Consider the following 27,510-nt stretch of genomic DNA (forward strand, 5'->3'; position numbering starts at 1 on the left):
GGGGTTTAAGTGTTTAATTGACATCCAAACATGCAGAACTGTACTCGCATTTGAGAGATGGTCGAATCCCAACCCATAATTGCTTGGATCCCCGTTATCCATTCATACAACCGAAGGCATCTTGACAACACATTAGCATTTCTTGAAATGATACATTTGAACCTACCGCTTCGTTCCTTTCCCAGTTTGTGTTAACAAGTTCGCTAATGCAAATCAGGCCGTTAAATCCACGAGTAGCCCTATAATAAATCATTTAGTGAGAAAGCTGCTGTGTACTAGAGTTTGAGCCCGGTGCCAGTTGGAGGTGTTGTTTGTGTGTTCAGCTGCAGGCCCACGTGGACACGGCCCAGCGTCACCAGAGGACAGAACAGGACCTCAATATGGCGCTTCAGAGCAAGACGGCTCGGCTGGAGGAGGAACAAAAACGGTGAGCGATGTGCGCCGCGGGCAGCGGAAGGTATAGCCAGGGTACAAGCCAGGGTACACCGGGCAAATAACAAAGCTCCAGCGGAATGCGCTAGCGTCGTGCCTTTTGCACAGGAACGTTTATGGAGAAAATGACGCTCACGTAGGGAGCCGGAAATCAGAACAGCCCATATCAGCAGGGGACTTTTCAAAATGTCTCAATTTTCTAAAATAAATAGAATGATCTACAAGCTCCCAAATTCCCAATGTGGCCCGATGTGACACGTTCTGAGAAGCCGACGTATAAAATAAAGCTGGTGCCGTGGCATTGGTCCGAAGGTTCATTAGTCCGAAGGTTCATTAGTCCAAATTTGTTAAGAATACTATGCCTAACTCTAACCCTAACCCTAACCTTAACCTTAGTAACCCTAACTAAATTCGGACTAATGATTCGAACCTTCGGACTAATGAACCTTCGGACTTATGGGCAGTCCCCATAAGGCTAAGGTGGTCAACTCAAAAACAACAATAAATTCACCGACATGTGAATGATAAGCCTGTTCGAAAAAGGAACTTTCTGTTCCCCGTTGAGAGGCAAAAAAACAACCAGTTCGAAATGTTTCTGAGAACTAAGCCAGAGGCATTCCCAGCACTTCTCCCGGCTTTTCCACCGTTTTCTTTTTTTGGTTTTGTTTTCCATGCGGAGACTGGAAGGAGTAGAGGACCTGGGGGAACGCCGAACCCTGGCCTCGGTAGATAATGTCAGCATCCAATTTGTCAGAGTTAATTAGTGAGACCGGGGCTTTGGCTGCCTCCACCAAGACACTTTAATGATGCCTCACACTGAGCGGGGGCCGACCTCCACACCTGATGCCAGCTTTTAACCCATTTAGAACGGGTACACATCATTGTGTATCATTATTTTATGCTTTAACTTTTGAAAAATAGCAAATATACAAGCTCACAGCGCGGCACCGAGTGCCACGCTGCGAGCTTGTAGATCTGCTATTTTTTTTTTTTTATCGTGAAAATTTGAATTTTGACCCGATTCTATAAGTGTCTTTTGAATCCTTCTAAGGTTTTTTTGAAAAACCTATGTTTCTATGTCAGCAATCTGGCCAGCCATCGTCAAAGAAAAGGTCCTTTTCAGTTAGTATGTTCTTGAGAGACTACTATGTCAGTGGTTCTCAAACCTTTTCATGTGAAGGACCCCCAAAATGATATTTATTTGGCCATGGACCCCCATCTCAAAATATTTAGTTCCAGGGACCCCCCAGAAGCAACGTTTTAGTTACAAACGTTCGCTTTGAAAATACATATATTCAAAGATTTGCACACAGATTTTCACGACTTTTTCAAAAATAGCAGATCTACAAGCTCGCAGCGCGGCACTCGGTGCCGCGCTGTGAGCTTGTATATCTGCTATTTCTCCACTGGTTAAAGCATTCAATAATTCTTGGCCTAAATGGCTTTAAAGCCCTGTGATTTATGGCGTTGCAGGGCTCTAATTGAAACGGTTATGGGCAGAAACCGACGTGCTGCGCCAAGGCCCCGGTCACTCCCGCTGCCTGGGAGCCCGCGTGCCACACGGGGAACGGCGTCGGGCAACGCTTCTGAACCTAGTTACCTGTTGCTCATGTATTCTGGGAAAAGCACCCCTCCTCCTCCTCCTCCTCCTCCTCCTCCCGTCCTCCCTTCCTTTCTTCTCGTTTTCCCCCTTCTAACCACAGTGTCATACACGCAAACACTGGTTTGGCTCCCTCTCAAACAGATAGCTAGAACACGGAGGGAGCTGGCACGCTCCGCCGTGACAGGGTGTGTGTGCGAAGCGTGAGAGTGATGTAAACATTTTTGCAAATGACTCTTACAAGCAAATCTGTTTGAAATTAGGAGCGAGTTGACACAGACTTTATAAAACTGTCACACATGTTCACTCACTATGCGAGCGTGGCTGGCGAAGGGCGGATCTAAAAAGCTGGGATTATGGGGCCATAAATGTAGGAGGGCCGCAGCGGCCACACGAATGATGGAGTCAGGGTGGCTGGGGAGGAAAGGGAAGGGGGGGGAGGGGGGGGTGCAGTTACAATAGCGTTTGGCAGGTGAGGGACTTGTGCCTACTGGCAGCTGCATGTGTAACGGAGGTGATCCGAACCTCCCCACCCGGCTTCGAACCCCGGTCTCCCGCGTGAAAGTCCAATATATTAACCGTTACACCAAAGGGATATCCCTATGGAATGAGGGCAGATACTAGACTTTTGAGGCTTCAGGCTGGGGCTGCGACTCTCTCCGCCACACTCACCCCCCTTTGACCTCCTCCTACGGGGAAGCCCGGATCCGGGTCACAGCACCAATGTAACGGAGGTGATCCAAACCTCCCCATCCGGCTTCGAACCCGGGTCTCGCGCGTGAAAGTCCAATATCTTAACCGTTACTCCAAAGTGATATCCCTATGGAATGAGGGCAGATACTAGTCTTTTGAGGCTTCAGGCTGGGGCTGCGACTCTCTCCGCCACACATGGGCACTAGTGGGCAAAGTACTCAACCCCAAGTACTTGAGTCGAGATACTCTTGGTCTAATATTACTCAACTGCAAGTGAAAGTTGCTCTGTCAAATTGTAATACTTATTATTAGGCTATTATTATTATTATGTAAAGTATTCAAAAGTACCTTACTTGCTTTTAAGAATACTTCGGTATTTAAATGTACAAATTACATTAATTAATTACGGTAGTAAGTTCATTTTCTTTTTTTAATAATAGTTCATTGCTGTATTGAAATTTAGACATTTTCCCCAAAACATCAAACAATTTCATAGCGCATCACACTTCCGGGCGAACATTCAGCCTAAATACACAATATTTTGTCTTTGAGATGAAGTGCTGTGAAAGTCATAGGTGTCCACCAATACAAATACCCAAGTGAAGTACTGATACTCCAAACATGTACTTAGCTAACAGTACTCAAATACATGCTTGGTAAGACCTGCGTGAAGTTGGCACCCCATATGATGAAAACATATATAAAAATGGTGTCATTATTTAGTGCTGAATTTGTGCTGAATTGTGCCGTAAATTTTATAATTTGTGCTGGTATCATTTTTGAGATATTTCAAGTTATAGTTTTGCTGAGTCTTGCACCCCCAATTTTTTGGCTCCAAATCGGGAAAAAAGGGTCTCATTCTTTAGTGCTGGATGTGCTCTAATTTGTGCCGTTGAAATCATCAATTGTGTTTTTATATATATTTATATATATAAATATTTATATGGTTATGAATTTGCAGATTTAGCAGCATTACAGTGGTGTGGCCAGCAGAGGGCGATGGAGATAATGGTAGAACAGGAGCAGAACAGTGGTGTTATGTAGAATAACTAAAAAGTGATACCAGCACAAATTATAACGTTTACGGCACAATTCAGCACAAATTCAGCACTAAAGAATGACACAATTTCTATATATGTTTTCATCATATGGGGTGCCAACTTCACAGAGGTCTTGGTAAGTACAGGGAGGAAGAGGAAGGGGGAGGAGGGCAGGTTCAACAGCGTTTGGCAGGTGAGGGTGGTTGTGTCGTTAACGACAGCGGGGCATAACAAGGCCGCTCTTTTTCCCCAGGTGCGCCGACCTCAGCCAGGTCAACTCCATGCTCAGGGAGCAGCTGGGCAGAGCAGGCACGGCCAACCAGGGCCTCACAGCCAGCCTGAGGAAGGCCCTGGAGGACGCCGAGCTGAAGGACGCCCGCATGCGCAGAGAGCAGGAGGTGAGCTGCTGCTTCTGCCCGGGAGGGTGGAGGAGTCTGAGTTAGCTACAGGAGTAGTTCACCCCCAAAATGACCTGATAAATTTGCCCTCATTGATTCCGGATGGGGACCCAAATGCATTTGGGACAAATGCAAATGCCAAATGCTTAAATGTAAGCCATTTTGGCAACATTTTGGTCGACGCTACCCACACATTTGGCTGTGTAGCTCATGCCTTGAATGCCCGATGCTTTCAAGCGGTACCTCGTTGTAAAGGTGACGAATCAACGATAAAAATGATATAAAATACAATACAATTACAATTTGGTATTATTAAAGGGGAGATATAATGGACCAAATCAAGTTTCCTTTCTTTTTGTGCAGAGTTTATCTATACTATAGGGTCCGCATCAGTGTGTTGACGGGCCGGTATGCCGACACTAAAACTAACCCTAACCCTAACCCTAAACCTAACCTCAGTAACCGTGACGAGTAACTAACCTGCCGACGCTAGTCGGAATGGCGGCCCGTTGGCATTTTGAGCGGACCCCCTATCTATAGAGGGTATGCGCGTGACGTCATCATACCTGGAAGTTATGCCTTGACAGCCCATACATCCAAACAGAAAAGTCCTATCTGATTGCATTAAACAACGTTAAACATTTTTAAACTCACTTTGCCACTCACTTTGCCACTCAATTTGCCACTCATTCACTTTATGCATGCGCATACCCTCTATACTGCAGTGTAGAAATACTCTCTAAAGCCCCTATCAGAGTCGGTACCGCGGAACGATTGCACAATTAAACCCCCACTGAGTTCACATGGGGTAGGAATTCCATTCATAGCCCTGTTTTGTCAATTCGCCCTCATTCGTTTTTGTTTTTCATTTTTTCTCCTTCATTTCATTGCTATGATTTTTGAGCTGATGTTTCCTGTGAAAACATTCCAATCGCTGAAAGAAAAAGGGGGGAGATTTCTTTCTTTCTTTTTTTGCACAGCACAAACAATCTGGCTTCCATGCCGTACATGGGCCTCAACCAGGGGCGTCACAAGGGGGGGGGGGGGGGAGTGGGACTGAGTTACCAGGGCCCAAGGTGGAGGGGCCCTAGTAACTTTAGCTATTCAAAAATAGCAGATATACAAGCTCACAGCGCGGCACCGAGTGCCGCGCTGCGAGCTTGTAGATCTGCTATTTTTGAAAAGTCGTGAAAATGTGTGCAAATCTTTGAATATGTATTTTTTTAAGCGAACATTTTGTAACTCAAATTTTGCTTCCGGGGGGGTCCCTGGAACTAAATATTTTGAGATGGGGGTCCGTGGTCAAATTCCTATCATTTTGGGGGTCCTTGACATGAAAAAGTTTGAGCATCACTGACATGGAAACATAGGTTTCTTGCACACATTTTTTTCCACGATTTTTCAAAAATAGCAGATCTACAAGCTCGCAGCGCAGCACTCGGTGCCGCGCTGTGAGCTTGTATATCTGCTATTTTTCAATAGTTAACATTCATGGGGGGGCCCGCAGTGAATCCTTGTACCCAGGGCCCAGAGTTTGGTGTGACGCCCCTGGCCTCAACTGTTGATACAGGAAAAGCCAGTTGTTTGTGTGCGGTTCCAGCGTGTCCGCGAGTGTCCACGTCGTATCTTGTTTGGGATCACAGTGAGAAGCCAGATCTATAGTGCAGTAGTGCAGTGGTTCCCAAACTTTTAAAGTCGAGACCCAAAAAAGAAATTAGACGTTTGCCCAGGAGGACCCAAACTAGTGAAAACAGCAGATCTTGCTTTTTTGGACATGTTTTTTTTTTAAATATTTTGAATACCTAATTAAAAAAAACAAATGTAGGAAAGTAACAAAAACAAATGGGTCCCGACTAAGAGATGCTCCGGTTTCGATCAACTGGAATCAGTATCTGCCGATACCGAAGTTCCCGATCACAGCATCAAATCCATAAATTGTTCTATTTATTGTGTAACTGTAGCATCATTTATAATATTTAATGATCCTTCTTACAAAACATTGACATTGTATATTATAAACATTAGGAGATTGCAGGCTGAGGTCCTTTAGTATCCAATTCAACTTGTAGGAGTTGAAGCTGAGGTTCCATTCAGTCCCACAGATAGATATTGTGAAAATAGCTGATCTAGCTTGTAGATGGGCAAAGCCGATAGAGGCAAAGCCGATAGCGATCAAAGCCGATAGAGGCATTATCGGCTGATCGCGATCACTCACTGACCAATGGGCACATCTCTAGTCCCGCCCCAGTGTTTGGGAACCAGTGCTGTCGTGCACTCACCGCAGATGCTGAGCATCACCAAAGCCATCACTAAGCCTCTATACCATACATGGGTAACTGGCGGCCCGGGGGCCACATGCGGCCCCCACCTTCGCTTAATGCGGCCCGCAGGTTAATACCAGAATACTGATATATTATTGATTTCAGCTGTTACATTTCCAAACATGACCTGCTTTAATTCCGTCAGTCTATACTAGTAGCTTAATGACTAGTAGTATTAAAATGTCTTTTTTTTATGTCCAATGTATTTGTATTTAAAGGAGCTATAGTCAACTTTTTCATTGTAGGGCCGACACTTTGTTTACATCCTAGTCTATAGACTAGAATGTAAACAAAGTGTCAGTCTGACAATGGCCAAAATGATTATTTTATCGTTATTTTTTAATAGAAACACATATATGAAGCTTATGTTTTTATAAAATATTTTCGAAACATTGTTTTTATTTTAGCATCCGTTTTTCAAGAAAAAGTTGACTATAGCTCCTTTAAGTTCATACATTTAACATGAGTATATAACTAAATGCTTTTGAAATTAGAGCAAAATGTTACATTTCAGGATTCCAATTAAAAAATAACAAAAAGTAATTCAGGATTCCAATTCAAAAGAAGCAAAAATAGCCTATATAGCCTAAATAGACTATTTTTGCTTCTTTTGCATGAGATACTAGAATGACAAAGTAGGATGAAGCAATATGCAATGTGGCCCTCTGGAGTGAAGGTGGAAATACATAGTGGCCCTCGCCATCATCAAAGTTGCCCACCCCTGCTCTATACCCTCCAGTCTCCTCACGTCTCCCTGTCCATCCCCTTGTCTCCCTGCCCGTCCCCTTGTTTCCCTGTCCGTCCCCTTGTCTCCTCCCCCCTCCAGACGTGCTCGTCCCGGCTGGGGCGCGAGCAGGCCCGCGTCAGAGCGCTGTGGCGCCAGGCCGCCTCCCTCCGGAGCACTTTCACCCAGCTAAGGACTTTCACTGACAGGTGAGTGCGGGCACGCCGCCAGAATCCCCTACTGAAACTCAGGATTCCACAGCTTACCCCCCCCCCCCCCCCCCCCTCTCCCCTCTCCCCTCCCATAGCCCCTCAACCCCTCCAACCACAGCCATCCATCCCAGCCAGGGGATCAAAGTGAGGGGGGGGGGGGGCTCCCCTGCTCATTGTTACTTCACCGAGGGACAGATGGTTTAACCCGTTTAGGCTTAGAATTATGTAATGCTTTAACTATTGAAAAATAGCAGATATACATATATCTTTTTAAAAGCGAACATTTGTAACTCAAATATTTGCTTCTGGGGTGGTCCCTGGAACAACATATTTTGAGATCGGGGTTCCGCGGCCAAATACATGTAATTTTGGGGGTCCTTGACATGAAAAAGTTTGAGCACCACTGATTTGGAAGAAGGATTTAGAAGACATAGAATCGGGTCAAAAATCTTCAAACTTGCACAAATCTACAAATCTACAAGCTCGCAGCAGCTTGTAGATCTGCTATTTTTCAATAGCTAAAGCATAAAGCAATGGTTGAAGTAGTGGTTCAAGTCTAACATGATGACACAGATTGATTTGCGTTCCCGGACCAGAGGGCTTAAGGTGCCTCTGCTGGCTCTCGCAGTCATCCATCAGGAGCGAGCTGAACCCTATAGGACTTGGCTTATGTCATAGTGGAGCCGCGGTGCGCGGCACTACGGGGTAATTTGCAATAATAGAGATTACTCAGTTCATGGACAGCCGCGATCGCGTCGGGAGGCTCTTTAAGTTGCTCGGGGAGACCAGTTCAAAGTGAGGCCCACGGCCCTTGGAGCCTAATCGCTACAGGCATCCGTTCTTGTTCAAATACAAACAGACTGCTTTCTAATTAGACTGATGGCTCACAAATGTACAACGTCTGCTTCCTTTAGCCCTTCACATCTTTGACGAGTAGTGTCGTGTTCCCCCCCTCCCCCTCCCCCTCCCCCCCTAAAATCTTGACGCCACGCGTGTATTCCTCCTGGCCCCCAAACTGTGGAATATACTGCCCTGTCACACTTAGAACAACAGACTCACTCCCTAGCTTCCGCCGCGGTCCGAAGACTCACCTCTTCAGACTCAACTCTTCAGACTCCACCGTAGCACCATAGCACTTACCATAGCACTTGCCCACCCTCAATGACCATACATGGAAGTTAGATAGATAGCATTTTTTAGGGTTTATATTAAGTTCTTTACTGAATAGTTGCTTGGTCTACCAAAGTTATTTTTTCTTAGATTACTATTTCTATGCATTTGATGTATTGTTGTTGATGTATTGATGTATTACCTTGTTTATTGTAAGTCGCTCTGAGCGTCTGCTAAATGGCTAAATTTACAATTTAGGCATCTAAGCAAATTGTCGTGTCCCTCGTCCCGTAGGACGCTGTCCGACATGCGCGGGGAGTGCGTCAGCGCCGGCCGCCAGCTGCACGTGGCCTGCGTGAGCCTGGAGGCTGTGGCGGCGCCGCAGCAGAGCGCCTCTAGTGGCGTGGAGGTGCCGGCGCTGGAGAGGCAGCTGAGGGACAAGCTGAAGGAAGCCATGCAGCTGCAGGGCCGCTGGGAGGCCGAGAAAGTAGAGCTCAACTCCAGGTACAGTGAGTTCACTGGGAGGACACTTCCTGTGTTTTGTGTCATGTTTCTGTCTTTCTGTGTGTGTCTCTCTCTCTCTCTCTCTCACACACTCTCTCTCCATTTTCAAGAGAAGTGTTTCGCAAACGTTCAAATTTCAAGGTCTCCCCTTAACTCTGTCAGTGTACACATGGAACCAAATGAACCTGGTTCATTTGGTTCCATTTGTACACTGTCAGAGTTACAGACTTGTAAGCGTCAATTTAGACCCCCATAAAGGAACTTAGAGCAGGGGTCTTCAACACCTGCGGGGGTGCTGCAGGGGGTCCCCGAAATTGTTGGAGAAAAAAGAAAGAAATATATATATTTTCTTTTTTTTAATAAAATATAAAAATACATGATTTTGTCTCTTTTGAATAGCTTGTATACATGATTATTGTGCAATTGGCAGATTGTTAGTGATAGATTGATAGTATTGACATTGGTTCTCAGTTAATAAGGTATGTTTAGAAATGGCAGTGGTACGGCCACTTGTACATGTTTAAAGTAAAAGCATGAATATATTAATCTATTATTTTAATAGCTTAGTATTGAATGCACAATAGCATGGTATGTTTATACATGTGAAACACAATTTTATACCTGAATATACAATATATGTTGCAGCAGCCACACCCCTACCCTACAAGGTAGGGGGTCCCTGCTCCATCACCACATCAGTTAGGGGGTCCCTGGCCTGAAAACGTTGAAGACCCCTGACCAAGAGAGACCCTGAAATCCACGTTGAGAACCACTGTCCTAGAGCAGGGGTCTTCAACAGGGGGTCCGGGACCCCTAGGGGGTCCCCAGAGTTACTACAGGGGGTCCTCCAAATCTTTGAGTGATAGAAACTTTTTTTCTCCTTTTTTATATAACCACTTGAACCCTAGGGTCCATATTCTGAGAACTTTAGCCAAAAATAGCAGATCTACAAGCTCACAACGCCTCGCGCTGCGAGGCGTTGTGAGCTTGTATTGTGAGCTTGTAGATCGGCTATTTTTGGCAAAGAGCCATGGTGTAGAGGGGAAAAAGAGCAGACAAAGTACAGAGTGAAAGGTCAAGTTTATTAAGTAATGACGGTTCAAGTGGTTAAATATATGAAAACACAAATTGACATGAATCCAAAATACACTGATGACTGTGCTGTCAAACAATGAAACTATTATATAATCTATGAACAGGTTGTGGGGGTCCCTCACATCTCTCTCTCAACTAAGGGCTCCTTGGCCTGAAAGCGTTGAAGACCCCTGTCCTAGAGTCTTATTTTAACAGACGTTTGGGTCGTTGCTCGCCGATCATGAAGGAGCAGGCGAGACATACAGTAACAGAGCATAGGAAACATCAGTTGAAGTGTTTGTGCAGAAAGGTCATGCAGTTCTTTTGATCAACGGCAGCATTCGCAGCTCCCTTCCTTCCGTGATTGACACGGGAGCCCGAATTTGATCCGGAGCAAAAAACGGATCCCCCACCGCCTCCCACACACACGCACACCTCCCCGATCTTTTACAAATTCGACTTTGATCATGCACAGGTGCCGCACGACAGGGAGATTCTTCTGTGAAGCACGACCGCGAGATTAATATAGACGGGGAAAAGACATAGCGTTCCTTATTGTCAGTGTTGGGGAAGTTACTTTGAAAGCGTAACTTGTACAGTTACAAGTAACTCACCATGGCAGTAACCAGTAACCTGATCAAGTTAAAGTTATACCCCTGGAGAAATATAACTTATAAAGTTTCAAGTTACATAGAAAAAGTAACTGAGTTACTTCAAGTTACTTTTTTTTCAGCGTTAAATTGAGAATGTACATTTGGTGTACATGAAACAAAATATAATATCCTACAAAAAAAAGTCACATGCCAGCAGAAATATGCCTCTCAACTGAGTTTTATGTTTTATTTCAAAAAGGTTGACATTTTCTTTAGTAAACATCTGTGTTCCTAAAATAAAGACTAAGACAAACTTAAATGTAAATTTATAACTTCGCTTGTAACTTCTTCTAACTTGTAACTTACCCAAAAAGTATCTTAGTTACTTGACGAGTTACAGAAATGTGAATGTAACTCAGTCACCAGCAAGTTACAGCAAAATGTAACTTAGTTATGTAACTCAGTTACATGTAACTTTAACTTCCCCAACACTGCTTATTGTATCATCTCCTCTGCTCTTCAGCCAGAGGAGCTCGAGAATATCAATACTACTGACAAGTGGCCTTTGTGCGTTAGACTGCAGTTAGCGTTTGATCTTATCAAATGTCGACTATAATCTTGTTGGTATCTTTAGTGCGTTCTGCGGAGAACATGATAGCATTGATGGTCTCCCCTTTTGTGTGTGCTTGTGCGTGTGTTACGTGTGGGCTTGTGTGTGTCGTCGGCGACGTACATGCGTACGTGCACGTCTGTCTGTCTGTGTGTCTGCATGTTGGTCGTTTGTCCAGGATCCTGGAGCTGAGCGACATGGTGAAGCACCTCCGCAGCCAGAGCAGTGAGAAGGACGCCAGCCTCAGCACCATGCAGACCAGCCTGGACAAGATGGTGGGACCCTGGGGGGTCGGGGCTGGACCCGTGTGCGGGTTTCCCAACTGGTCTGACTCGGAGCAGCGTGTATCTATTCTGCATCTAGCTTAACCCTTTACAGGGCCGCGCTGCGAGCTTGCAGATCTGCTATTTTTGAAAAGTCGTGAAAATGGGTGCAAATCTTGTAATATTTTTAAGCGAACAGTTGTAACTCAAATTTTGCTTTTAAATAGCAGATCTACACTGCGACACGGTGCGACACCCCTGACTCTTTAAAACCGTGAAAGCATCTGTGTCAGCGTTGGCTATTCAAAAATAGCAGACATACTCACTTTGTGCCGCGCTGCAGGCTTGCACATCTGCTATTTTTGAAAATGTTCTGAAAAACCTTGAAAGTGTGAGAATAACCTCTGATTTAGATAGCATTTATTAGAATCGGCCTCAGGTCTTAATGGGTTAGTTAAGGCAAGACCCAAATTCAGAGTGAACATTTTTAACGCAAATAGTTGCTTCTGGGGGGTCCCTGGAACAAAATATTTTGAGATGGGGGTCCGTGGCCAAATACATATCGTTTGGGGGTCCTTGACATGACAAAGTTTGAGAACCATTGATATAGCAACATCCGTTTTTTTCAGAAAACTGTTCGGATTTAGAAGACATTTTCGGCCTTTATCAGTGGTTCTCAAACTTTGTCATGTCAAGGACCCCCAAAATGATATGTATTTAACCGCGGACCCCCATCTCAAAAAATGTTGTTCCAGTGACCCCAGAAGCAAAGATTTGAGTTACAAATGTTCACTCTACATTTGGGTAGCCTGCGATCCCTTTCGGGGTTTGATCTGGTCGGGAGCGGAAACCACTCTACGTCATGTTGTAGTCCTAGACGGACTACACTTTGGCCGGAACTATCAAACCGGAAACAGTTTAACACCAAATAATTCCCCTGCGACATACTTTTAGGACCTACCTAATAAACCCCTTGATGCAGCGTAGTTTTGCTTTTGTAAAAATCGTTTGGTATAAAGCATCTTTTAGTCCAACTCGTAGCGACTGGCAAGACTACACTAGAATACATTTTAATAGGGATTGGGGAAACAAACGGGGAGAACCAAAACAAAGCGATGCCGCTTCTTCTGCTTGTGGTTTTCGCCTAGACCAGATCAAACGGCCCGTTGTAAACGATCACCTGGCTTTCCCCCGAGAAAGCCAGGTGACACAAGGTTAACATTTGGGTCTTGCCTTAAAGGAGTGAGAAACCCCGCCTCTTTATTTCTTTTATCAGAATTCACTTCAGAATATGAAAAGAAATCTAAAATGTAGGAGTGGTTTCTAAAATGTAGGAGTGGTTATCTGCAGTTGTATAAATAATTAGATAAGCCACCTCACGCCGAACTAATGGTACACCGAGAGCAAATATGTAATGAGTGGGTGCCAAATATTTATTTTCTACCCAGGAACTGGGGTCTACAAAGACAGCAGAAAGCTCTGAATCCACAAGCCTATGGTCCAAATTGAACCATATCATTGCTCCCTATCACAAGTGACTCATTGATATAATATATATTTATAGAAAAAGTGATTTTGTGTTTCATGACTCTTTAAGCTAGATACAGAATAGATACACACAGCTCAGACCCGTTGGCAAACGAAAGGTCGCAGGCTGGACGGGGTGGGGTTGCGGGGTGGGGTTGCGGGGTGGGGGGCGTAGTGGGTGGGGGATGCTAAACAGGGGAGAGAGAGAGGGGGTGGAGGATGTAGTCTGGACCCCTAGTCTTCTTGATAATCTCCAAGACTTCCTGGTCTGCCGGCCGGCGGCCTGGCCAATGTCATCGGTGCTCGACAGGGACGTGCTGGCCATTGGGAAAAGCGGGACAACTCCCAAACGGCCGGTTCATTCCCGGCCGGTCCAGGCCGGCCATTAGGAAAAAAATAAATAAATAAATGTCGGCCTTCGTTCCATTTTGGGGGCTGGGCAGCCAACAAAGTAAATCGTCACTGTCGGGCTGAAACCTCGTATCTCCAAGTATCAAATTTGTAGATTTTTTCACGAAGCAAAGCCCTGCTTCATCATACAAGGCCGTCGCACAAAAGTAGTGAAAACAGCAGATCTACAAGCACACAACGCCTCGCGGTGCGAGGCGTTGTGTGCTTGTAGATCGGCTGTTTTCACTAGTTTAAATCATTTTTTAAAATGATAAATACAAAACAAACGGTTTTGGACACCCGACAACAACGAAATATAACTCATGTAATTGGCCCACTGGCTTGTCACTTGTCATGATCTGAAATGGCAAATCTTTGAGTAGCAGCAGCGCTATAGAGAGAGAATAGCACGCAATGAGGGCCTCTCCAACTCTTTTTCCCGGGCTGAATCAGGGGACCAGCACGTCCCTGGTGCTCGATGTGTGCTTGCTTATCTGACTTCAATGGTTTCCTGCGCAGGAGACGAGCCGAGCGGAGGACAGGGCGGAGATGGATGCCCTCCGCGAGGACATCCAAGGCCTCCAGCGAGTCTTACGTCATGTTCACCAGGTCAGAGCAGAACTATGCACAGACCATGGGTTGGATCTTATTATTTCGTTTTTCTCTTTTTCTCTAATGAAATCAAGGTTTTTTCTTTTCCCCCCTTCATCGGCCTTCCGTCCAGTTGGTTGGTGATGACGAAGGCGACAGCGGTGGCTCTGATGCCGCGCCCGTGTCCCCATCTCCTCCTCCCCAGAGGAACAGTGTGATGCTGGCTGTACAGAGTGCCCTCTCCCAGCGCCACAAACTAACACAGGTCTGACAACAACCACAAAATGTCTATAACAGTGTTTCCCAAACCAAGGGGTCAGGACTCAAGACTAGTCTCAGGACATGGGTCCATTTTGGGGTTATGAGGTCGCAAATAAGTATCCTGTTTTTTTGCATTTCCAACTTTATTTTTCTATTATTATTTCAGAAGAGGAAACATTATGTATAGGAATCTGAGGTGTCTAACTAGTCATATTCCATCATATTCAGGGTCTTTTGGAGAGAAATTAGACAGACTCCATAGAGCACTGCAAAGGTGTGTGGGTCTGTGTCCAGCTGAAGCTCGTTGACGCTCGTTATTGCGACCGAAGGTCGCATATACTCTGAAAAACCGTGTCGCTTGAGTGTCCTTCCTTCCTTCCTTCCTTCCTTCCTTCCGTAACCTCTGTGATGTCAGTGTGATGTCAGCGAGTTGTGACATCACTTCCTGTACGGGACGGCTACACGAAATGTGGATAACACTATATATGGAGATAGTCCAGTCCATCATGTCATATGGGACTACCGTCATAGACAGTAGCCAAAAGAGAAGGATACACAAGACTAAGAAAGACAAAACAAGGAGGAGGAGGATAAATATACCAAAAGGAGAGAGAAGAAAGGGTGGATGAGGTACAATGTGTCTCAGAAAAGAAAAGGAGGTGGCAACGGGGGCGGCTAGATAAAGTTATTAGGCCTGGATCCGACTTTAAGTCGACGCACAGGATTCCAGAAGTGTAGCGCTTATTCGCTCTTGTATCAAACTGGTACTCGAAACGTTCTTAGAATTTAATATATATTTTCTAAAGTAAATATGGGGGCGGCTGTGAAAAAAAGAGAAGAATAAAAAAGAAAAAAAGGAGGAGGAGGATTAAGATACCAAAAGGAGAGAGAAGAAAGGGGGGATGAGGTACAATGTGCGGTATCCTCCTTGTCAAGCTCGACGTTGGTCATTTGGACCTATACATGGAGAAATGGAGCGAACCTGTTTGGCCTAAACATGGAGATGTGGTACAGAATGACTCATATATGGGCATAAAAAGTATGTCATGTGACATCACTTCCTGTACAGACAGTCAGACAGACAGACAGACAGACAGACAGACAGACAGCCATTGACTCCGGCCTAACAATGGCTACTGTCTATGACGGTAGTCCCATATGACATGATGGACTGGACTATCTCCATATATAGTGTTCTCCACATCTCCATGTTTAGGCCCTATCGCTCACACCCTAGGTGGGGTTGGCGATAGGGCCTTTCTGTGTGGATTTTGCATGTTCTCCCCGTGTCTCCTAGGGTTGATACCCTCACAAAAACATGAACAAACTCCCCCCAGAATGATAACAACTAGAATCGTCAGAGAAACGCTGTGGTTGGCCAGATAGTCAAGAATTGGCAAGGGCGAGGTCGCATGTCACCCTGAGGTCGCATTCCACCCTCAGGTGTCTTACTAGTGTTATATACACCAAGGCAATTATGTTTCTGCACTCATGTTCGGTTTTGGACAAGAATTTTCCATTTGCTGCTTATCAATGAATCGGTTAATCGATCGATAAGGTTAATGAATTAATCGATCATTTGCAAACCAAACCAACTGATTGACCTCCTAAAAAACGCAGGACCTGCGCGGACGCCTGGACGCGGCCCTGGAGCAGGCGGACACGCTGCGCCTCCACCTGCAGGAGCGGGAGGCGGAGAGGAGGGAGCTGGAGCGCCGCCTACAGGAGGTGCAGAGGAGCGCCCTGGAGGAGAGCCAACAGGAGAGCAGCCGATACCGCTCCTCTCTGGAGCGCCTCTCCAGGTACATGTGGTGTTCATTTAATTCTGACAGTATACAAACGTAACCACATTGACCCGTTAAAGGGGCCACACCATGCTTTTAAAAATATACATTTTATATAAATATTGGTCCGTAATACGGGTTTTAGCCTAAACAACTACTCAGATATTGAAATGTCATGTTCTGTCTGTCTCCAAGCCATTTCAGATGCAATACCAAAATGCCCTTTGTTGGCAACGGGGCGCTGTCTTTGAGCTAAAATTGGAACGATACAGAGAAGATACCATGGCACCATGCTAATCTTTTCTGTATCATTCCAATTTTAGCACCACTTTACTCGACGGTTTCTGTGGTCTGCATTCAGACTCTATTGCTTTACCCCGCCCACCTCATAGTCTCAATAGAATATAGCCTCCCAAAAAGTACCGCCCCCTTCTCGAGGGGGCCCAATAGGAAATGAGCCCAAAGGTGACCTATGCTGAGGGCAGATTTCAATTCAGACATACCCATTCAGAAAATCACTGAAATGAAAGGCAAGGCTTAGAGTTAATGAATTGGGGTTTTTTGGGGCTGGAAGAGACAATGGGAAGACCAAAAAACTAGAAGAAAATGAAAAATGTGAAATTCATGGTGTAGTCCCTTTAAGGCTGTGGCTCAACCTTTTCAGGCCGCGACCCCCAAAATAATCATATTTCAACTGGGGACCCCCCCCACCCTGACGAGCACTAAGAGTTGAGGCATTACATTTCGCAACGCCTCGCGTTTATAGATCTGCTATTTTCTGCCTCTAATATTTGACAATTTGGCCAATGTTTAATTAGTCAGTTTAGAGGTATTAACTCATACAGTGCCGCCGGCCACAAGGGGCACTAGAGTGCCAGAAATTTCTCTATAGACCTTCGCTCTAGCTTCCGTCGACACTGTCGGGATAGGCACTTATAGGGTTAAAAAGTCCTTAAATTGTCACTTTAGAAATGTGCAGATAGATACCCTCTATACACTTAAATATTATGTTGGTTTGTTTACTGTTGATCATCTGGGGACACCCCAAAATAAATTGGGGACCCCCCTGGGGGTCCCGACCCACAGGTTGAGAACCACTGCGTTAAGGGTCCATTTGTTTACATTTGTATACTCCCAGAGAGGATAAATGAACTCTGCAGGGTTTTGTGTAGAAGAAAGATCTGGAATAGTTTCTTTTCTTTTGGGGGGGTGGGAGTTGAAAGATGATCTTTGCTGTGATGAGTACCGTGATTGTGGATGAACCGATTGGTTTGCATTCAGAAATGTTGATCCCGCCGGGTCATTCTTCAACGCAGACCATCACATTAAACCTATAATCTAAGGAACAAATGGCAAAGCATTAAAACCCATTTAGGCCTAGAATTATTGAATTCTTTAACTATTGAAAAATAGCAGATATACAAGCTCACAGCGCGGCACCGATCTGCTATTTTTGAAAAAGTTGTGAAGAAGTTGTGAAAATGTGTGCAAATCTTTGAATATGTGTATTTTTAAAGCGAACATTTGTAGCTAGAATTTTGCTTCTGGGTTGTCCCTGGAACTAAATATTTTGAGATGGGGGTCCGCGGCCAAATAAATATCATTTTGGGGGTCCTTCACATGAAAAAGTTTGAGAACCACTGACAGAGTAGTCTCTCAAGAACAGACTAACTGAGCTCCAGTTATGTGAAAAGGACCTTTTCTTTGACGATGGCTAGCCAGATTGCTGACATAGAAACATAGGTTTTTCAAAAAATCTTAGAAGGATTCAAAAGACACTTATAGAATCGGGTCAAAATTCTAATTTTCACAATAAAAAAAAAATAGCAGATCTACAAGCTCGCAGCGCGGCACTCGGTGCCGCGCTGTGAGCTTGTATATCTGCTATTTTTCAATAGTTAAAGCATAAAATAATGATACACAATAATGTGTACCCCGTTCTGAACGGGTTAACAAAACAAATCACATAAATCCCATAAAATACGATAGAGCGCTTCTCATCCAAAAGGTATGACTTGCGTGTGCCGTAGCTCTGTTCCGCTAGTGTACTTTGTACATAAACAGCAAAGTTACCGTATACACACAGTCCAGTGTTTACAAATATACACTAGTCTGGGACGACATGCAAGCACCAGCGCCCAGAATAAAACCATAATGAAAAACACGCAGTTCACATGAAATGTACTTTTCAGTAGTATTAATTCAAAGTAAAATGTGCTTTGCGTTCTGTTTAAACCAACCATCATGCATTATGAAGATGATGATGATGATGATGATTACGGGAATATGGAAAAACGAAGATCGGCTTTCTCTCTCTCTCTCTCTCTCTCTCTCTCTCTGACTATATCGTCACTGTCAGTCAGAAAGCTTGTATCTCCAAGTTTCAAATGTGTATGTTTTTCTTTCGAAATTAAAGCCCGCTTCATCATCCAAGAGTGTTAGTAAGTATAAGTACATTTCAGTTGTATAGCACTTTTCACAGAGAGAACTCACACAGTGCTTGACATACAACAGAAAAAGCAAAAACTAAATAAAAAACATTCAAATGATAAGAAACAGAACAAAACACAGAACTGTACAATGTATCTCAGAAACGAAAAAAACAAAACAGCAGATACAATTCACAAGTTCTGCACAAAAGTGTTGCACAAAAGTAGTGAAAATAGCAGATCTACAAGCACACAACACCGTCCTCGTGAGGCGTTGTATGTTTGCAGAGTTTGCATAGGGAAAGGTACTGTACAGTTTCATGACCGTACAGTTCACTGGTACACGGTCAACTAAAAGGAAACTCAGGTAAGTCTTGCAGCTTATTTCCAAGGAGATCCTTTTCTTTAACTCATATAACATTGAATGCAGGGGCGTCAATTGGGTATGGCAGGGGTATGCAGCTGCCATACCCTGGGTCCAGGGGGGAAGATAAAAGTTAGTTCTAAATATAAATCCATACATGTCTCTTTGTCTAGCTGTGCTGGTTATTATGTTGTTAAATGCACAATAAAATCACTACAAATGCAACATTTAACATAATGGTCACTTTAACAAGGTATTATAATTATATTCTCCACGCTTGTATTCTCCCCATCTTGACAAAGTGGTACATTCCCAGGTTCCGCAGGTCAGCTGCACAGGTGCAATGCATTATTGTTAACACATCTGGTGCCAACCCCGAGTTTCCCGAGTTTGTATTGATACCAACGCTGTGCCAACCCCGAGTTTCCCGAGTTTGGGCCGTTTTTGAAAAAATATATATATTTTTTTTTTCAAATTTTTTTTTTCAAATTTTTTTTTTTGGACCTCCAGAAATGTATTAGGCATGATCGCGATCGCGAAATTGCATGTTTAACCCCCATAGGCCTACCAACCCATTCTTTCAAACATGGCATGTTTGTTTACATCTGAAGAAAACATAATGGCCCATAAATCATGAATGCCTGAACGGATTTCCAAGCGGATTTTTTTGTCTGAAAGCTGTGAACAGCATCTACACACGTGGTGCATCATCTAGGCATGGGCGTGCACTTTTTACACAATTGCACAATTACATGGAAGTCTATGGTAACCATGGCAACGCGAGACATTGAAGAGAAAAAATCATTGCAACATAAGTGTTAATTGTGACACGTTTACTAACTTGCCAAGTTTAGCTGCACTTGAACAACCGTTCCAGGCTGCCATATCCAGCCCAAGAAACCGTAGAAATGGGGGAAAAAGTAAAATGTACTTCTTAAAATAAATGTATCATGCCTGTTGCTAAGGTATGGCAACATGACTGGGATAGTGTTTTCTGCTGGTGTTTCAGTCCGAGTGTATCAAAGGGTGCGTTCGGAAATGCGCACCGGGTGTGTGCTCAGTGTAGCGAGTGCCTAAACCTAACCCTAAACCTAACCCTAACCTCAGTAAAACTATGCCTAACCCTAACCCTAACCCTAACCTTAACCTCAGTAAAACTATGCCTAAACCTAACCCTAACCCCTAACCTTAACCACACCCGGTGCCTATTTCCGAACGCACCCTTTGATACACTCGGACTGAATCACCAGCAGAAAACACTCTCCCCAACATGACTGGTGAAGGCGCGCGTGCAAGACACCAGTCATGTTGCCATACCTTAGCTTTTTCTGAACTGACATCACTGATTGAATGACAGACAGATAGATATCATCTCTCTCTCTCCGTGTCTCCCTCCCTGGTCCCTTGCAGTGAGAAGGTGTGTGTGTGACAGACATATCATCTCTCTCTCTCCGTGTCTCCCTCCCTGGTCCCTTGCAGTGAGAAGGTGTGTGTGGAGAAGCTGCTGACGGGCGTGCAACAGGACCTGAGCTCCCAGCATGCCGAGCTGGAGGTGCTGCGCGGCTCGTCTCTGGAGCTCCAGAGACAGAGGGACCTGCTCAGGCAGCAGAGGGACGACCTGGAGAGGCAGCTGGCGCGGCAGCGCGCCGAGGCCCAGAGAGGGTGCGTTCAGACAGTCAGAGACGGATTGCGTTGACCCCCATCCACTCCCATGTTAACCCATTTAGGCCTAGAATTATTGAATGCTTTAACCAGTGAAAAATAGCAGATATACAAGCTCACGGCGCGGCACCGCGTGCCGCGCTGCAAGCTTGTAGATCTGCTATTTTTGAAAAAGTCGTGAAAATGTGTGCAAATCTTTGAATATTATGTATTTTCAAAGCAAATGTTTGTAACTCAGATTTTGCTTCAGGGTGGTCCCTGGAACTAGATATTTTGAGATGGGGGTCCGTGGCCAAATAAATATCATTTTGGGGGTCCTTCACATGAAAAGGTTTGAGAACCACTGACATGGTTGTCTCTCAAGAACAGACTAACTGAGCTCCAGTTGAAGTGAAAAGGACCCTTTCTTTGACGATGGCTGGCCAGGTTGCTGACATAGAAACATAGGTTTTTCCAAAAAACCTTAGAAGGATTCAAAAGACACTCATAGAATCGGGTCAAAATTCAAATTTTCACGATTTTTCAAAAATAGCAGATCTACAAGCTCGCAGCGCGGCACTGCTATTTTTCAATAGTTAAAGCATAAAATAATGATACACAATAATGTGTACCCGTTCGAGAATAACCCGGAAGAGGCGCTATAGGTCTCTGATCGAAGATGCATTATGCCGTCGCGGGGTCACGAGCTCGAGGGTTCAATACAGGTTCATATTTCAGCACTGCTGTACTCTCAACCGGCAGTGATACGCACTAACCAGTGAAAGCAGTGATAGCTGAGTGGTTAGTGTCCTTACCTAGGACTCCGGAGGTCGCAGCTACGATTCCCCGCTCCAGCTATCACTGCTCCCCTCCCCCTGCGCGCCTTGTGCGAAGCACTGGGGGTCAGCTGGGTTAAGCTGAAAACTGAATTTCCCTTGTGGGATGACGTAGGTAAATTCTTCTTTTCTTTTATTCTAACCAACGGGACAGACCTAAACACTGGAAGTACGTCAGTTCATTGACACTCACATTAGCTGCTCAAGTGTGAAGGTTCAAAGGTAAGGGAGTAATGCTGCTATAGGCAAGGGCGTTACACCGCCTTGCGAGCCAAATATCTGAACGTAACCAGAGGGTGCACGGCTGCACGCACACACATACACACACACACACACACGCACACATAGACATCAAAGGGGGCTTCAGCACTTGCCCTTTTATCCGTCTGTAAAAAGTGCCCACTCCAGACCATGAATGCAGTTTTTGCTATGGTGAAAGAAATGCAAATGCCTCCTTTCCATGACATACCTGAAATCCATACCGTTACGCCCCATCTTCAGTATCGACTTGATTATGCTTAGTTCAGTGTGGTATCACGCATCGGAAATAGCCGACCACCAAGCTCACAACGTGTCACAACGCGGAAAACTACCATATTCCCACCAAAAGGCCCTTTTAGAAATTTTAGCCCCTGCCTCTCTAACATTCTTTGCACTTCCCAGCACACACCACCCACACACAGACACACCGCACACAAGCAAGCACGTGCACGCGCGCACGCACACACAAAGTCACACGCACACACTGGACTTTTTAGGACAGCGATTTTATGAACACCATTTTTACAACAACAAAAATTATATATCTATATCGGTCTGTCTCTATCGGTCTGTATCACTGTCCGTTTCTATTAGGTTCTCTGTCTGTCTGTCTGTCTGTCTGTCTCTCTCTCTCTCTCTCTCTCTCTCTCTCTCTCTCTCTCTCTCTCTCATGTGAGGTTTTCCTTTGCCCAGGATAAATGTGATTAGCGTTAGAATGAGAGCAGGGCATGCAACACAGCACAACATAATCTCTGTAGTGTGTTCTGGCCTTTGGCTTCGGTGTCCCTCCATCTCTCAAAGTGGAAATAGATTGCCGTTAAGGGGCCGAACATACAAACAACCCACTACAGCAGAGTTTCTCAAACTTTCATATTTCAAGGTCTCCTCTTAACTCTGACTGTGTACACATGGAACAAAATTAACCTGTTAGGGCTCATTTGTTTCCATTTGTACTGTACACGATCAGAGTAAAGGGGAGCACACACTGGATGCGGGCGGCTGCGCAGCGCCGCATCGCGGTATCAACGCACGTGAAGTGCCGCGCGGTAACCCCAACTGGATGCGGCGCGCTGCCACACAGCACATCCATTTCCCCCGGTGGGGAGAACCATGGGAGAACATGGTCATCGCGCGCCAACGCTGGAAAAATAGAGTGGCGTGTCGGCGCGGCAGGCGAGGCGGCAGACCCGCGGCTGCGCGTGTCTGACGCCGCCGGTGTGGGTTAGTTCATTGAAAATTAGGTTATGTAACGTATGTTTATAACGTATGTTTTGGCGTGCCGCCTCCACGCCGTCTCCGAGTCTGGTGTGTGTTCCCCTTTACAGACTTGTATGGGTCAATTTAGACCCCCATAAAGGAACCCACCGAGTCCCTAGAATCCACTTTGAGAACCACTGCACTACAGTTTGTGCTTGTGTTGGTGTTTACACGTGTGTGTGTGTGTGTGTGTGTGTGTGTGTGTGTGTGTGTGTGTGTGTGTGTGTGTGTGTGTGTGTGTGTGTGTGTGTGTGTGTGTGTGTGTTTCAGTGAGAGGAGTCTGGAGCAGCTGGAGGGGAAGCACTCGGACGTGCGCAGGGAGCTGGTGCAGGTGAAGGAGGCTCAGAGTCAGCTCACCCTGCAGAAGGAGCTGTTGGAAGATGACAAGGCCAGCCTGGCCCTGGCTCTCAGCAAGGTAGTAGACCAGGGTTCCCCAATTAGTTTTCCCCAAGGGCCGAATTGTGTTTCGGGTACCAAGCCGAGGGCCACAACATTGCAGGGGGCAGCGGTGGCGTTCCCACTACTCCAGCGACAGTTTTCGTCGTTGTCGGATGAAAATCTTGTATGTCCAAAACCGTTCGTTTTGAATTTATCATTTTAAAAGTGATTTAAACTAGTGAAAACAGACGATCTACAAGCACACAACGCCTCGCACCGCGAGGCGTTGTGTGCTTGTAGATCTGCTGTTTTCACTACTTTTGTGCAACGGCCTTGTATGATTTGCGAAAGAACGTACACATTTTGAGATACAAGATTTCCACCCGACAACGACGATATACTAGTGTTGTTGCTGCTCTTATACCACCATTATTACTGGGGTTGGTGGGGGCCAGACAGTAGCCCCCCTGTGGGCCGCAAATGGCCTGTGGGCCGCCTATTGGGGAACCCTGTAGTAGACCATGAGGCTCATGATGCTTGTTTCAACATCCCCCAGTTTGATACTGTCACCATTATGACATTTTACAGGACAACTGATTGTCACTCAAATAATTGCGATTAACGATTTAACTCACCCTTTGTCAAGTCCCGCCCGTTGTCCCGCCCATCTTCGCACCCATTGGTTGCTGCGTCTTGGTGGGACAAAAGTCCTTTCTCTCCATCCACTACCATTGAAAATTGTTGCTTCTTATTGTTATTTTGTGTATTCAATTCTCATTTTAAACTTGGTTTCAGTAAAAAGGAGCCTCTCAGGTGCAGTATAGTGACTGGGAATGTTTTTAAATGTTTTTATCTCTCCAAAAATGATGTTTTAGCAAATTCAACATAAAAAAAAGGTGGAACCAGGGCGGGACAAGGCAGAAAGATCCTGCTGGTTGGTCAGGACCAATCAGAAGGCTGACATAGGGTGAATCGTGTTTTTGTCATTGACATTTACATTTCTGTTTGGCTTTTAGTCTTTGAAGTTGCACATGGCAGATGTGACACATAACCTAAATATACAAACAAATGACTGTCATAATATGTCAAGTTGTCATATATTATATGACAACTTTATATTGATAGTGTATAAATAGACGATCATTGATAGTGGAAATAGGCGATCTACAAGCTCAACGCGTCGCGATAAAAGAGCAGACAGAATTTGAACTGAAACACTTTCAACTTGAAGCTGATAAATGATCTTTGTGGGGATAAATAGATCTCTTTGAATGCTCGTGGTGTTTTTCCGCTCCACAGCTGGAGTCCCAGAGTGCTGAGCAGGAGTTGGCCCTCACCAAACTGCAGAGCCAGGAAGCTGCCCTGAGGGACTCCCTGGCCAAAATGGCCGCCCTGAGCGAAGGCTTAGCCAACGACAAGGTGGAACTCAACCGCATTCTACTGCAGGTCAGCCACAGCATGCTGTTGTCCTGGAACTTTGGTGCAAGCTGCATGCACTCATTTCGTATTTTCCTTTCTCCCAATTTAGTTGTCATGGTACTTCCCAATTCCCTGTGTATTCAAGTCCCTTAGCCATCTCCTAACCTCGCCTACCAGGCTTTCTGGGGGAAAGCCTGGTGTCCGTTCACTACAGGCCGCTTGGTTTCCGCCTAGAGCGCGGAAACCACTAGAAGAAGCGGTGTCGCTTTGATTTGGTTTCCCCCGTTTGTTTCCCCAATCCCTATTAAAATGCTCTAGTAGCCTAGTGTAGTCTTGCCAGTCGCTAAAAGTTGGACTAAAAGATGCATATACCAAACAAATTTTTCAAAAGCAAAACTACTCCGCATCAAGGAGTTTATTAGGTAGGCCCTAAAAGTGTGTCCTTGAGCGCAGGGGAATATTTTGGGTTAAAACTGAATCCGGTTTGATCTTTCCGGCAAATTGTAGTCCTTTGAGTACTACAACATGACGTTTTGTGGTTTCCGCTCCAGACCGGTTACAAACCCGAAAAGTGACGTGATCCCAGACTAGCCATCTCCTACAGTTGGTTCTAGGGAGAGCAAGGGCAAGCACATCATGTCTCCTCTGAAAAGCGGCACTCTTGACATCAAGGCTGCTTCTTGTCATCTGTCAGTGTGGAGTTTCACTACCAACTGGTAGCAGACGAGTGCAGTGATAGAGATCGCCTCCCCATCGGGCTTCCTTCCTGCCAAAACGTCCAATTGTTCTATTTTTGTAGTTTTTTTATTTATTTAGTTGGATTATGACATAATAAATGTACTTTGACGCAGTGTTGTTTTTGACAGCCAATCTTGATTTAGTTTTAGTCGTAGTCTTTTGAATAAAATGTCATTTAGTTTTAGTCATAATTTAGTCACCTGAAAAGTATTAGTTTTAGTCTAATTTTAGTCGACTAAATATCATAAGATTTAGGTGACTAAATCTAGAGTTGATTCAGTCAACTAAAATGTATTTTGGCAGGCCTTGATGGCATCGTAATGACTGATTTTACACTTGGTTGTGTGCTGAAAATAGCCGATCTACAAGCTCACAACGTGTCGCAGCGCGACGCGTTGTGAGCTTGTAGATCGGCTATTTTCAGCATGCAACACCTGAGAGCAACCAAACATAAAATTGCTCTCTTCTCCACTAGTCCCTCCCTAACGTTTTAGTCTAGTTTTTTATTTTGTTGACGAAATTGTCAATATATTTAGTCTTAGTTTTAGTCACCACAGCTTAGGTTTTGTTTAGTTTGTATTTCGTTTTTGCGTCAGTGAAAAGAACACAGTCGACAAACATTTTTCGCCATATAGTTTTAGTCGACAAAATCAACACTGCTTTGACGTGAGCGTTCCTGTGACTAAAAAATGTATTTTCTTTCTCGTTTCTCGCTTCCAGACGGAGGGGGAGAAGGCGGAGCTGGCCGAGCGCAGACGGGAGGCGGAGCTGGAGCGGGCGGCAGCCCGGGAGGAGACGGGACGGCTGCAGCAGGAGCTGATGTGCGCGGCGGCCGAGAGGCGCTCGCTGGAGAGCTCCTACGGCCACCTGCAGGAGGCGCGTCACAGGCAGGAGGCCGAGCTGGGCCTGCTGCAGGAGGAGAACGCTCTGGCCCTGGAGCAGCACGCACAGGTCAGAACCCCGGTGGCCCCCGGGGGCCCCGCCTGCCTCTTCAGCCTCCCCTTCCCCCTCCCATCCCATCCCATCCCCGATCCGCTCTGCTCCCACCACCTGGGAGAATCACGCTGAGAATTATTAACAGCTTTCAGCAGGTTTACAGGCCTTGTTGTCACATTAAAACTAATAGGAGATATTGGGACACATCTGCCACGGCACTCAACACCTCCCACCCACTGAATGGGGATACGAAGGAGTGTTTTGGGGCCCCCGCGCTGTGTTTTATGAGCGGCCTGGGACCCAGCGGAGGGCTGGGGGGATCCTTGTGCACAAATGTTGAGCTGGAAAGGATAAATAGATATTACAGACATTTAATATCCGAGCAGAAGAGTGTAGGTAAGTGACAGAGGCAATAAATTAGCACTTCCAGTACTTTACATGCCCACCGCCTTCGAAAGCCTGTTTCCTCTCTCTACCTCGAGGAATGGAAGGAATTCCGTTCTGTTTTATTATCTGTTCTGGAGTGTGAAACCATCTCTGCAGGGACCTCTGCAGGCTCTACGCCGGGTTCTTTGACAAATCTCCTGCAAACATTTTCAGACAGCTTACCTGTGAAAATAAATGGATCGTGTCTAAAACAAGCCTTGCAAAATGGCCTCGCTCTTCGCCAAGGCATCGCGTTTCGTTCCCCTTTATTGGGGAGCTATTCATATCCATAACATTCAGGGGCGTCACAAGGGGTAGGAAAGTGGGACTGAGTTACCAGGGCCCAAGGTGGAGGGGGGGCCCTAGTAACTTTAGCTATTGAAAAATAGCAGATATACAAGCTCACAGCGCGGCACCGAGTGCCGCGCTGCGAGCTTGTAGATCTGCTATTTTTTGAAAAGTCGTGAAAATTTGCGCAAATCTTTGAATATATGTATTTTTTAAGTGAACATTTGTAACTCAAATTTTGCTTCTGGGGGGGTCCCTGGAACTAAATATTTTGAGATGGGGGGGGTCCTTCACATGAAAAGGTTTGAGCATCACTTGGCACACATCTTCACGATTTTTCAAAAACAGCAGATCTACAAGCTCGCAGCGCGGCACTCGGTGCCGCGCTGTGAGCTTGTATATCTGCTATT

At 45.4% G+C, this 27,510-nt stretch overlaps 1 protein-coding gene across 1 annotated transcript in view; it reads left to right on the top strand.

Moving 5' to 3' along the window:
- crocc2 (ciliary rootlet coiled-coil, rootletin family member 2) overlaps positions 1-27,510 on the top strand; it is a gene marked incomplete at both ends in the record, with an annotated part of 84,841 nt that overhangs the window by 27,854 nt on the left and 29,477 nt on the right. The window contains 12 exons of the mRNA XM_080727287.1: positions 324-427; positions 4,019-4,163; positions 7,311-7,417; positions 8,825-9,034; positions 11,490-11,586; positions 14,011-14,100; positions 14,216-14,347; positions 15,964-16,145; positions 20,400-20,582; positions 23,186-23,330; positions 24,593-24,739; positions 26,171-26,401. Coding sequence (XP_080583413.1) covers positions 324-427; positions 4,019-4,163; positions 7,311-7,417; positions 8,825-9,034; positions 11,490-11,586; positions 14,011-14,100; positions 14,216-14,347; positions 15,964-16,145; positions 20,400-20,582; positions 23,186-23,330; positions 24,593-24,739; positions 26,171-26,401 — 1,773 coding nt within the window. The remainder of the gene's footprint in view (positions 1-323; positions 428-4,018; positions 4,164-7,310; positions 7,418-8,824; positions 9,035-11,489; positions 11,587-14,010; positions 14,101-14,215; positions 14,348-15,963; positions 16,146-20,399; positions 20,583-23,185; positions 23,331-24,592; positions 24,740-26,170; positions 26,402-27,510) is intronic.

This window comes from Nannobrachium achirus (assembly GCF_963921795.1).
Source record: "Nannobrachium achirus genome assembly, chromosome: 1".
Lineage (NCBI taxonomy): Eukaryota > Metazoa > Chordata > Actinopteri > Myctophiformes > Myctophidae > Nannobrachium > Nannobrachium achirus.